Source organism: Lampetra fluviatilis, chromosome 35, assembly GCF_964198595.1.
Source record: "Lampetra fluviatilis chromosome 35, kcLamFluv1.1, whole genome shotgun sequence".
Classification (NCBI taxonomy): Eukaryota; Metazoa; Chordata; class Hyperoartia; order Petromyzontiformes; family Petromyzontidae; genus Lampetra; species Lampetra fluviatilis.
Window position 1 is genome coordinate 10,213,968 of NC_136309.1, and position 13,933 is coordinate 10,227,900.

General features: G+C 49.4%; 1 protein-coding gene across 1 annotated transcript; it reads left to right on the plus strand.

Annotated features, from left to right (window-relative positions):
• The first annotated feature begins 3,582 nt into the window (after window positions 1-3,582).
• Window positions 3,583-13,624, plus strand: LOC144944710 (uncharacterized). Its single transcript, XM_078873067.1, has 6 exons — window positions 3,583-3,661; window positions 4,230-4,435; window positions 9,166-9,303; window positions 11,047-11,212; window positions 12,843-13,174; window positions 13,442-13,624. The coding sequence occupies exons 1-6, from the start codon at window positions 3,583-3,585 to the stop codon at window positions 13,622-13,624; spliced, it is 1,104 nt and encodes a 367-aa protein (XP_078729193.1).
• The last annotated feature ends 309 nt before the right edge of the window (window positions 13,625-13,933 follow it).

A 13,933-nucleotide genomic window follows, 5' to 3' on the forward strand; every position in this document is an offset into this window, starting at 1 on the left:
TGCTGATTTATCCAGCCCCCACCCGTCCCAGCACGCCACAAACCCTCCCTTCCCCCCCTCCCGTGCCTATATAAAGCCACAACAGCAGATATTTTTTCTCACCTGATGACGGACGATTGTGTTGCGACCGAAACGTCGTGTTCTTTTATGATATTTTTTTCTACGTACGTGACTTTACCGAACGAACCAGAGAGGATGGATTCCTGCAGTCACGAAAGCTTCAAATCAAGATTAGTTGCGGCAGTGTTTAGTTTTTTTTAACGAGCTACAATACGCCTCTTGGCAAAGCAGAACAAACACTTACGCATCATTCTGGTGTCTTTGCTTTTAATTGTAGCAGCGCATATTTGCGTAATTTTAAACGTACGAGAAAATATTCCCCTTATTGACATGCGTATGTGTGTGTGCTTGTGTGTGTGTTTGTGTAGAGTGGAGAGCGCTAGTGCAACGGTTAGCGCGCTGCGCTACGAACCTGGCGACCCAGTGACGATTATCCGAACCGATCCTGGGCCTCCCCTAGGTCGACTAAGCCTCAAATTAGTACCTGGTGCGGTGTGTAAACATTGCCATTGGGGAGACAAAGGCGGCCGGGAGTGGTGCTGGCCACCCACCCCGTGCTGACCTTCATAGGCACTCGCTAACAGCACGTGCCCCATCAGTCTAAGGGATCTTGGTCTTCGTGTGGGTATATATATAGTACTGTAGTACTGTTGGCACTGCATAACACGTGTGTGTGGTGATCCCGACTGCGCTGCGAGCCCAGCCACCAGAGTTCGATTCCCCGACTCACGACGAATGGCAGCGGCGAATATCTCAACCGGCCCTGGGCCTTCTCCATCGGTCGACTTAAATGAGTGAACATCAGCACCGGGGAGACAAAGGTGGCCGGGCGTGGTGTCGGCCACCCGCCACCTCGTATGGTGCCCGTTAACGGCACTTGCCCCAACAGTCTGTTCAGGGCTGTATTGGGGGAATCTTTGTCTTTGTTACAATATCGTGAACGTACATTTTACACAGAGTACACACGTGTATATATATATGTACTTGGCCGGTCGGAAATTACGAATTTGGCTTCTCGTGTTATTATTATTTAACACGATGATGTTGTGTTTAAAGGTGGGGGGGAGGGGGTTTAGTTTAAATTATAATTATCTGACCAGCTGTGCCCGATCAATTTGTAGTCGTATAGTTCGTGTTATGATGAGACCTTTGGTATGCGAGCGCACATCAGCCGAGAACGGCACACACGCAGTGCACGCGTAACACGTGTTCACACGTGTTCACGTGTTAAGCGTGAGCAGGATAGACCCCGCGTGCACGCAGTCTATGAACACCCAGTATATATATCTCGATTTGAAGCTTTCGTGACTGCAGGAATCCATAGTCTTTGGTTCTTTCGCTAAAGTCACGTAGGTAGAAAATAATTTTATTAAAATAATTTTATTAAAATAATTTTTATCTTATACCTACGTGACTTTACCGAAAGAACCAAAGAGGATGGACACCCAGTATATGTAATAACAAAGGCAAAAGTCCCCCGTGTGGCCTTAACAGACTGTTGGGGCAAGCGCTGTTAGCGAGCACACTCTGAAGGCCTGGCACGGCACACGAGGGAGAGACGTGGCCAGAACCACACCCGGCCGCCTTTGTCTCCCCGGTTTAAGGCTGAGTCGGTCTAGGGGAGGCCCAGGCACCGGTTAAGATATTCGCCACTGCTAGTTGGTTGTGAGCGGGAATAGAATTCGCGTTGTAGCGCAGCACGCTAACCACTATGCCACCGCTCCCCACAGTATATGTATACTGCACACAACATGTATAACATACGTACACATAATTATGTTTAGACGATTTAAGATTATACATAAACGCGTGCACAAATACACGTATCTTTATATTGTGCAACGGATGTAACGAACGATGCATCGATTAATCGGTTAATGAACATTCGTAAAGAGCACCGTACGTGTTTAATAATCACCGCGCGTGTAATAACAATCACCTGTAGATGTAGATGATGCGCTAATGTTAGATACAGTGCTAATGTTAGATGCAGCACTAATGTTAGATGCAGTGCTAGTGTTAGATGCAGTGCTAATGTTAGATGCAGTGCTAGTGTTAGATGCAGCGCTAATGTTAGATACAGTGCTAGTGTTAGATGCAGTGCTAATGTTAGATGCAGTGCTAATGTTAGATGCAGCACTAATGTTAGATGCAGTGCTAATGTTAGATGCAGTGCTAATGTTAGATGCAGCACTAATGTTAGATGCAGTGCTAGTGTTAGATGCAGTGCTAATGTTAGATGCAGTGCTAATGTTAGATGCAGTGCTAATGTTAGATGCAGTGCTAATGTTAGATGCAGTGCTAATGTTAGATGCAGTGCTAATGTTAGATGCAGCACTAATGTTAGATGCAGTGCTAATGTTAGATGCAGCACTAATGTTAGATGCAGTGCTAATGTTAGATGCAGCACTAATGTTAGATGCAGTGCTAATGTTAGATGCAGCACTAATGTTAGATGCAGTGCTAATGTTAGATGCAGCACTAATGTTAGATGCAGTGCTAATGTTAGATGCAGCACTAATGTTAGATGCAGTGCTAATGTTAGATACAGCACTAATGTTAGATGCAGTGCTAATGTTAGATACAGTGCTAATGTTAGATTAATTCTAACGAAGCGGAGCTGAACCTGCCCCAACGAGACCAATACAGGATGGAAAAACTAATCGAGTAAAATAATCGATATATTTATCAACTATAGCAACATCCCTGTTACTGCACAGTATATATATAAAACACATACGCGTTATTTGTATATATAGATTACTATGTATGTGTGCTGTATACTATATACTATACTATTTATCTGGTGGTGGTGATGCTGCTGCTACATTAGCAGCGCAAACACAAACAGCAGTCTCTAAATTCATCAACACCACGTTGGCCTCAACATAAAAATATAGACGTTTCGGCCAATGGCCCTTAAGAGCACAAAGCCTGCCGCGGCTGCTTGTGCCGTGACCTAAGAGCCATTCGCCTGCTGCAAATTTTGTCCAGAACCCCTACAGAATCGATTACGTGAACAATGCACGTCTTGAGCTGACAATTGCTGAGATATCCCATGACGCCTTGTGGCGGAGACGGAAGAGAGTAGAACACGGCGACACACGCAGGTGCTGCTACTGTTGTTGCCAGTTAACAGCTTTGCTTTATAATAATAATGTTATAATAGGGGTTTTCCCCTTTTTTCTGGCAACAAAACTGAAACCTTTTTACGAGGATTCGTTTCTGCATGAAGCACAATACTTGTAGTCAAAATGAAAACAAAAACCACACTATGATAATATATTCCCATTGTCCTTGAAACTGATTGGTCCACACCAAGGGACGGCTTTCTTTTGAGCCTCGACCCAATTGGTGCTCGACCAGAGGACGCCAAAAGGCGTACAGCTCAAAGACAATGCATATCTTATCATAGTGTGTTTTCAATCTAGACGATTTAAAAGTGCGTAGCTCCAGTGGCTTCCTAATATCGGAGGGAAGGGCGTTCCAGACGGCCGCAGAGGCGCGTTTGAAAGCGCGGCGATGCAGACGCGCTCGGGTGTGAGCGCTGTGGCTGGATGGTTCACGTCGGAGGATCGCAAAGACAGGGACACCGGCTCTGGCAAGGCTTATCCATTCGGGCTGTGGGTTGATCATGGCTGACGATGATGATAACCGGGGCTTAATTTCTCACTCGATACGGTCGTTAACGGTGGTTAGGCTGACTTGGGGCAGTAGAGGTTATCGGCGTAAGGCACTATAATATCTATTTTAAACATTTGTCAATTACACTCTCAAAATTAAAAAAAACTTTACAATAGGCGAGATTCTGGGCAATGGCCCTCCCATGTGTTAAAGGAGAAGGGCCACTTCCCAAAACGTCACCTGTTTCGTTGTTTTAAGTCGTGTTGTTGAATATGTGGAGGGTTTCTCCCCCCCCCCCCCCCTCATAATATTATGGATAGGCACACTTTGTACCACTATCCATAATTAACCTATTTTGGGGTTTTCCCCCCCGTATGTTCCTTTAAACGTTTATAAATATGCCAAAAATGGAAATAAGACAAGAGCCAAGACGGACGTGACACGTGACAACAGTTGACTGGTCGAGCGTCCCAGACTGCTCCGGATGAAACGAAGCACTGACCTTCTCGACGCTCCATAACCCTTGCCCCTCTCGCCAACACCAGAACTGCAGCTCGTCGTGGAAGGAGAGCAACTGGACGCCGACCACGTGACCCAGGGGCCTCACTCGAGCCCAGCGGGAGGCTTGGTCGGTTGGGGCTCTCCTCCACCATTGGGGCACGAGCCGGGGCCACCAGCCGAGACCCCGCCAAGCAACCCCGGTGCTCCAGAGGACGCCGGTCACACCTACACGTGTCTACGGTGCCAGAAGGTACGCCGACTTCCACATGCCGCGAACTGCCCGGTCATCATTCGCCGTGGCGGCTTTTGTCTGGTCGTTGAACAAAGACGGCCGCCGCATCGCGTCGCGCGCTTTCAGATGCGCCTCTGTGGCCGTCTGGAACGCTCTTCCTTCCGATATTCGGACGCCACTGGAGCTATGCGCTTTTAAATCTTGTGGATGAAAAACCAATTTTTTTTAATCTGCTTTTTGTGTTTAGTTAGCCGTCTTCTCCACGCACCTCCGAGTAAGACGGTTGGCTACGTATGGCGCGTAATAAGTTCAAGGTACATATATACATACGCAGCGTGGTCACCGTGGCTACAGCTTGGTTGGCAGTGAATATCACTCCCAAATTTAAGACTACGAGGATAAATCCTAGCCAGGGTTCGACACATCATCAGCTGACATTATTACCATCATCATCATCACCATCTTCATAATTGTGGGCAGTGCAGCTAATTCCATTGCTCCCAAGTCTACGCTCCCTCCCCACCTTGCAACCCACGAATGAACAGGCTGGTGAAGTATGGTCAGACAACCTCCACGATCCACACGGTGTGGCCAAGCCTTCGATCACTCCTCTGGGGTAAAAACTACAAAAATTAGCTCCACTTTTCAAGAATTTCACCACGCAGTACAGTATTCCACAAAGTGTTGTATTCATGAAAACAAAGTTTGGCTAGCTCGCTGGCCGGAGGGAGGGAAGTGATTTTTTATATATTCTAATTGTGTTATTGGTGTCCTAAATAATGTGGAATTTCCACCACTGATAACTGGACAAGTCATGGAGAGTACCACTGCCCAGTGCTCATTTGAGCATGGAAACATTTACCTTACTCTGATATTTGTGGCTGGATATACTGCGTACAATGACGATACCCAGGGCTCAATATCTTCCTGAATATTTTCCAGACCGCTGGTAGAATGGAGGAGGTGGCACGTGACTACGGCTATAGCCAAAGCGAGAAGTTATACTGGATGTGGTGTTCCGGGTGTGAAAATAATGTCCGTGTCACCGACCCACATAGACTCTTGACTGCAACTATTGGTCCCAGTGCAAGGTTCGATATAGAGAAGTTGCGTCGGAACTTCTGCAGGAAATTACGAATGCTACGAGGCATCAGAAATTCTGATATCATTCACAACAAGCGCTACTGTGCGCTGGTGTCATAGCTTTTAAAGTAATAATGAATAAAGTAAAAATACTTACAAAAATGTATATTCTGTCTACGTCGTACCACTGCAATACGAATGATCAGAGTGCTTAACTCATGAGTTGAAAATTGTGAATTACAATCTTCGCTCATCACTTTTCAGAGGTAGAAGAATACAACTATTTTTTGTTAAAGAAGTCAACTGTGGCCCCTGTCATAGAAATGTGGAGTTTTCAACAGTGCCTAATGACCGTCAAAGAAAACAGAATGGGCATCGTACTCTCTGGCTCTTTCGGTAAAGTCACGTAGATAGAAAGAAAATAGAACACGACGTCTCGGTCGCAACACAAGCGTCCGTCATCAGGTGAGAAAGAATGATCTGATGTTTTGGCTTAATATAGGCACGGGAGGGGGGGGAGTAAAATTAGCATGTCGATGAGATTTAAATCTTGAGTCTTGAATTAGTAAACGCGTATTTTTTGGGTGGGTGAGTGAAAATTACAGCAGTTAAAACTTGACGTGGTTCATCACGTCCTTCCAATGATTGCTCAATCGGAATCCATCTTCTCGATTAAAGTTTTGTCTGTGTTTGTATATCTGGATGGCTTCATGAACAAATCTCTGATGGTGCCCGAGGGTTTATAGAGCACCTTGGTCTCGGAGAAAACAATGTCATGTGTGCCCACAGGGTTGAAACAATGATCCGTCACTGCCGAGGTGTTGGTTCTGCCGTGTTTCAAATCCGCTTTGTGTTCGCGAACCCGGTCTGAGACACGTCGCTTCGTTTCACCAATGTAACTGCTGCCGCAGACACAACTCAGCTTATAGACACCAGGTCATTGCATGTCCGGAATCGCATCCTTCACCGATGGGATAAAATCACGGATTTTGTGTACTGTATTGAACCGAACTTGGATCTTGTGTTTGTTCAAGATTTTGGAAATCCTTTTGGTGACCCCGGCTATGTATGGCAAGGTGATGGTTTTGATTGGGTCCTCAGATGGTTCTCTACCCATGTTTGGGGATGCAGCTTTGCGGATCGTGCGGTCAGAATATCCATTCCTCCTGAGAGCCTGGCGTACGTGCTCAGGCTCACTGGCTAGGTGGTGCTGGTCGGAGATGCAGCGGGCCCTATGGTGTAGTGTTTTGATGAGGGAATTCTTCTGTGCTGGATGGTGGTGGGAGTCAGGCTGGAGGGAAGAAGGAATGGAGGGACGAACGGAGGGATGCTAGCGTCCATGCGGGCCGATAGTGGGTATAAACAAATACTTGTCTGAGACGCGGCGGCGTGGTTAGCTATCGAGGGCTACCAGGCCGGTTGCAGGATCCGGGCGACGGGCTGTGAAGAGGAAGTAGAATTGGGCACGCGGAGCTCCTCCCTGAGTGTTCCTCGCCCCGTGGTCCCCGACCGACCGCACGAGACCGTCACCGAGGCGTCAATCAATGCACGTTCACAATCGGCGAAGTGTCATCGCAGTTTTTTTTTGTGCAACAGCTGAGGATTTTTTTTTTCTTCAGGTTTACGTAAACCACATTGACGCGCGTTCCAGCGGGCGCACACGAACAAGCCGAGCCCGTGTTATCTTCCAGCGGGGGGTGGGGGGGAGAAGTGAAACATAGCAGATGAGTGACCCAAAAAACTACGCGCACAGTGCGTGATTGTAGCCAGTGACCGCGTTCGGGTCTGTCTGCCTTCTGCCCATTGTCTTACGGGAAGCTGCTCGTTTGCGACGGTTCACGGCTGCCCATGATGTCACCTTCAAATAACACTGGTCAACAAAAAAAATTCAGGGTGCTGATTCCAAATCTGATCTCAGATTTTCTCTATCACATCTCATTTTTATGCTATCGGCATACCCCATTTTCATTGATTTACCCCAAATTAACTGTCACTTATGATTGCAAGTTGTTGCGAGTCAGTGACTGCTTTAGTGTTTAAATATGGTGCTGTATTTTTAGGATAGTGTGTTTATAATATCATTTATGTAGATATCCACATTTATTTAATATTTATCTTCGGCAGTTTTTATTGAAAATGCAATATTTGATATCTCAAAAACCTGATGTGATAGACAAAAACTGATGCCAGATTTGGAATCAGTACCCCAAAATTACCTTAAAACCGTTGGAATACCTTATACCAGAAAAAGTGTGTTGACCAGTGTTACTCACGAATCCACGCCGAGCAAACCTCCAGCTACGGCTCAATCTCAGATCTCTCGAACTATGAAGGAATAACAATTGATTTATTATACTCACATACTGTACTGTTCTTCTTGGTCTCCATCCTGTGTCTTTCTTAATAAGCCGTGATGATTTGAATACAAGTTGTTTGGGAGTCGATGTACTACGTATGCATCCTTGCAAACAATGCAGCCCGCAAGAAAACATGATAGCAATGTACATTTGCATCTCGGGCGCAGTGTGCGAGTCCAGTATTACGTTTAAATAAACTAAATATGAGAGATTCAATCCAATTAACGACAGTTATATTCAGGGTGTCGCTGCAAAAACAAAGCATAAATCATATCACACGGTGCTAAGAGTGACAACAATAATCATTTACAGTCTACATAAACCCATTGCTGTAAGAAGGGTGTAAGAATAAATCCATTGCTGTGTCAGTCCTCGGGGTTTCCTTGTAAAGACTTCGCGGATAAGCGCCGGGGTTGGTGAATGGCGCCGCGGGTTCGTGAAGGACCGCCTCAGACATCGCTCGCCACTCATGTTGGCCCATGTTGGCCATGGGATAGCCACATAGCGAAACAAAGTGGTGCCCTATTGCAAGAGTAATGCCCACTCGCTGGCCGGTGCCGCATTCACCTTGTGCTCCGCAGGGACAGCTGCCACCAGGGCAGAGTCGTCCCTGGGGTACGGCCAATTGAGGCGACCGTCCCGGGCCCCGCGCTTTGGGGGGTGGGGGTGGGCGGAGGCGTGTCAGATGCAATACAGGGTGCTTCAAAAAAATGTTAACCCTTCTTTGAATTATCAACAATAGCACAAGCAATGTGCCTCCGGGCTCTGGAGACCACCTGGAGAAGATTCCAGGAACGTGTTGACAATGATGGCGAACAAGTGGAGACTCTTTGACTTTTTGAAGCTATTAACATGCATTTTTGTTATCATGCTACAGTGCATTAACCGTTCTTTTCCATTAAAAAAATAGTCCCATATAAGTGTTAACATTTTTTGGAGCACCCTGTACTTCTGGTTTAGTTGATTTGCCCCGTGCCCCGCAGCCCCCCCGCACTACAATGACAATAGTTTAAAGCGATTTGAAGCATGTTTAATTTTCAAAATGAAAATATGTTTTGGGGGGGGTGGGGGGCAAGAGCTTTGTGACGTCATATTTGAGGGGGGGGGGGGGTCTGACTTTTTGTGACACCGTGTGACGAGGGGGAGGGGGGGTCAAAAATCGTCCAAAATCGCGTGACGTCATTTATGGACGGCCCCTTACTCCGTGGAGAGGTTGCGGCTGGAGCGTCACGTTGAGCTGGGTGCCCTGGCGTGCGCGTGCGTGCGTGCGCGTGCGCCTCACCTTGCACTCCACCGTGTGGGACGCAGCGCTTCGCCACGCCGCACGGGCTCGAGGTGCACGCGCGGCGCGCCCACGCCGGCACGCGCCCCTTCGCCTGCCCCCTTTGCCACAAGACGTTCGGCCACGCGCTCAGCCTGGAGAGGCATCGAGCCACACACGCGCAAGTGAGTTGCAGCACCCGCCCCGCGTTGCTGGCAGGCCCAGCTGGGACCCACGGCGAGCTGATGGCCCCCCTCCGGCTGTGACATGTTTGCTATTGGCAATATTTTTTATTTTATTTTACCGGGTCTAAAGCTCACTGAGCTGTGTGAGCTCTGTTTTCATAAGCGACCTGGCCACAAATGATAGGTCAACGAAGTGGCTCGTCACGTGGGCATTTCTAGCAGCCAAATATTCTAAACGCACGATGTCGATTCTAAATGCGGAGGGAAAAACCGGATGACCCGGAGAAAAATCCAGGCGACCACGGGGAGAGAGACACGCAAACTCCAAATATACAGCAGCAGGCGTCAGGGTCGGGATCGAACCCGCGACCTCCTGCACACCAGGCGAGATAGTTAGTTAACATCTCGCCACCGCTTGTACGGAGCCATGACCGCTCAACCCACCTATTGAACGGCCCTCCTCACTCCCTTTGGCATTGGCTGCGCCCACTACTCAGGTAGCCCAGCCCAATACCCAGCTAGCTCGGCCCACTACTAGGGTAGCCCCGCCCACTACTCAGGTAGCCCCGCCCACTACTCAGGTAACCCCGCCCACTACTCGGGTAACCCCGCCCACTACTCAAGTAGGCACGCCCACTACGCAATGGGAAGCGTTATACATCGTCAAGTGTCATGTAAATATCTCACACGGCAAGCGAGGTGCCCAAGTCCCACTGTCAACAAATCTGAAAAAATATGAGCGTTCAAATCGTAAAAGCCACGGGTTAAAGCAACTTAATTATCAGGGTGGTCACGATTGTTAATTTAGCTTCACGGATGAGCAGGTGTGAGATGTGGGTCGTGCCTCTAAAAGCGGGCCGCGGTGGTGATGAGATGCCCGTTGTATCTTTGGAGTCCACGTGTTTTCTCTCTCTCAACCCGTGGTGGTCGCGTGGATTTTGCTCCGTAATCTCCGCTTTTGCCGCTCCATCCACATTTAAAGTCAACGTGCGTTTCGATTATTTGACCGCTCCTATAAATGCCCACGTGCGACGACCATGATATCAGCCCACTGCGATGAGCTATCGCGGCGTGGGCCAGGTCGCCTCCGAACAAAAAACCAGAGCTCATGGCTCGCGGAGCTTCACCTGGTGAACAAAATAAATACAAAATAATAATAGGTTTTTTCCCCTTTTTTATGGCAACAAAACTGAAACCTTTTTACAAGGAATCATGTTTACATTAACCACAATACCTGCGGTCAGAATGCAAACAAAAAACACTCTGATAATATATGCATTGTCCTGGAAATTGATTGGTCCACACGAGAGACAGCTTTCCTCAGAGCCTAGTCTCATACGGTGTTTGACCAGATGACGCCAAAAGGCACACAACACAAATACAACGCATTATCAGAGGAATGAGAGCTCGGGGTAAGCATCTTCATCATGAGGCCTCCTTTGCCAGTACCAAAATATAATAATAGGGTTTTCCCCTTTTCTATGGCAACAAAACTGAAACCTTTTTACGAGGAATCACGTGTTTTTTGTTTGCATTCTGACCGCAGGTATTGTGGTTAATGTAAACATGATTCCTTGTAAAAAGGTTTAAGTTTTGCTGCCAAAAAAAAGGGGAAAAAATCTATTATATTTTGGTACTGGCAAAGGAGGCCTCATGTTCTAAAATAAATAAACGTCGATGTGGGGGTTGGCCACGCTGTGTGGGTCTGAGTGCGATCACTTCGCGTTCTCCCGACGGTGGCAGGAGCGCAGCTTTGTGTGCAAGATCTGCAGCAAGACGTTCAAGCGCTCGTCCACACTCTCCACCCACCTGCTCATCCACTCGGACACGCGGCCCTTCCCCTGCATCTACTGCGGCAAGCGCTTCCACCAGAAGTCCGACATGAAGAAGCACACCTTCATACACACAGGTAAGACACACCTTCACACACACACACGCAGGTAAGACACACCTTCACACACACAGGTAAGACACACCTTCACACACACAGGTAAGACACACCTTCATACACACAGGTAAGACACACCTTCACACACACACACACAGGTAAGACACACCTTCACACACACAGGTAAGACACACCTTCACACACACACACACAGGTAAGACACACGCTCACACACACAGGTAAGACACACCTTCACACACACACACAGGTAAGACACACCTTCACACACACACACAGGTAAGACACACCTTCACACACACAGGTAAGACACACCTTCACACACACACACAGGTAAGACACACCTTCACACACACACACAGGTAAGACACACCTTCACACACACAGGTAAGACACACCTTCACACACACACACAGGTAAGACACACCTTCACACACACAGGTAAGACACACCTTCACACACACAGGTAAGACACACCTTCACACACACACAAACACAGGTAAAACACACCTTCACACACACAGGTAAGACACACCTTCACACACACAGGTAAGACACACCTTCAGACACACACAGGTAAGACACACCTTCACACACACAGGTAAGACAAGCACACCGACATTTCCACATGTGATTCACACCTACACACACATACATGCAGGTGAGCCACAAATCTATGCACATCTAGACACCTTCATAACATTCAGACGACACACCTGTATACAGAGAGGAGATACACACCCCCCCCCGCCTGCACACACATACACACACAGGTGACACAGACATGCACATTAGCCCCACTTTTCACCCAGGCAAATGGGGAGCACAGACTTAAGTGTTTGTAAGCGAACATTAAAACTGACAATAACATTTGTAAGAACATGCGAATTTATGACACCACGGTTGTGAGATGTTAACTCCATCGCCTGGTATAGCTGAGGTCATGGGTTTGATCCATGTTTATTTCCTTGTGGTCGCGTGGATTTTTCTCCAGGTCCTCCGGTTTCTCCCTACACATTTAGACAACCATTTAGAGTATTTGGCTGCTATAACTGTCCACGTGATTATGAGCCACTTCGTTGAGCTATCAACACAATTGACGGCTCAACGACGTGGCTTATCACGTGGAAATGTATAGCAGCCAAACACGCGTGATGTTTCTCAATGTGGAGGGAAAAACCGGAGGACCCGGAGAAAAATCCACGCGACCGCAGGGGAAAGAGACACGCAAACTCCAAATATACAGCAGCAGGCGTCAGGGTCGGGATCGAACCCACGACCTCCTGTATACCAGGTTGTAAATGTCCACATGATAAGCCACTTAGTTGAGCTGTCATTTATGGCCAGGTCGCTTCTGAAAAAAAGAGCTAAATAGCTCAGTGTACCTTACCTGGTAAAATAAACAAAAATAGTTTATTTTAGAATCTCAGGGGTCACTATGTAAGTATGTAGATCTCAGTGGCATCACCGTGGTTGGTATGGGCCCTGTTAGCATAAATTAAACAGGGGGGGTGGGGAGGGCGGCGGTCAATTTCCCTCGCTTTCCCTGAACCCCGGTGCAGTTGCACCGCCTGCACACTCGACAGCTCGGCCGCTGACCTCCCGACCCCCCCCGCCGTGCGTCGCCTTCCAGGGGAGAAGCCGCATCGCTGCGGTGTGTGCGGCAAGGCCTTCAGCCAGAGCTCCAACCTCATCACGCACGCGCGCCGACACGCCGGCGCGCAGCCCTTCCCGTGCGCGCACTGCGGCCGCGCCTTTCAGCGCCGCGTCGACCTGCGGCGGCACGTCGACAGTCTGCACGGAGCCGGAGCCGCCGTCGCCGCCACCGCCGCCGCCGTCGTCACCGCCGCCGCCGCCGCCCTGGAGTGCCCCGAGCCCTGCTCGCCGTACGGGGCGATGCGTCGCGACGCTCGGAGGACTCCGCGGCAGGACGCGGAGCGGGACGAGCGGGAGCGTCGCCAGCGCGTTCTGCATCGTCTTGAACGAGAGCATCAGCAGCAGCAGCAGCATCACCACCACCAACATCAGCAGCAGCATCATCAGCAGCATCAGCATCATCATCAGCAGCAGCAGCAGCATCATCATCATCAGCAGCAGCAGCAGCAGCATCACAACCAGCATCAGCATCACCAGCAGCAGCAGCACCAGCAGCTGGCGAATGTCGATTTCCGATTTGGCCGCGCGTACGACGGGCGTTGCTACGCCGCGCTGTTCGGCGACGCGGCCGACGAGGGCTTCGTCGTGCCGAGCTACGAGGGCCGGCAGCTGTACGACGCGCTGCTCTGGGCGGCGTGCCCGCGACTGCCCCTCGCCGGCGGCGGGGGCGCCGGTGGCGGCGGCGAGGGGCGGCCCTGCCACCCCGCCTGCCCCGGCGGGCCTCCGCCAGAGCTCGCGTGGCACTCGTGCCGCGCGTGAATTGACACGCGCAGCGCCTGGGTGCGCGCCTCTGTGTGTGTCCGTGTGTCCCCGTGTGTGTGTCTGATATGGGGGGATCTTTGTCTGTGTATGGGCAGTGGTGTGGGGGAGCGGCGGTGTGGCGGTTAGCGCTACGCTGCGCTACGAACCTGGCGACCCGGGTTCGATTCCCGCTCACGGCTAACACCGGTGACGATTATTTGAACCGGTCCTGGACCTCCCCATGGTCGATTCAGCCTCAATTGTGTACCTGGTGCGGTGTGTAAACATCGTCACTGGGGAGACAAAGGCGGCCGGGCATGATGCTGG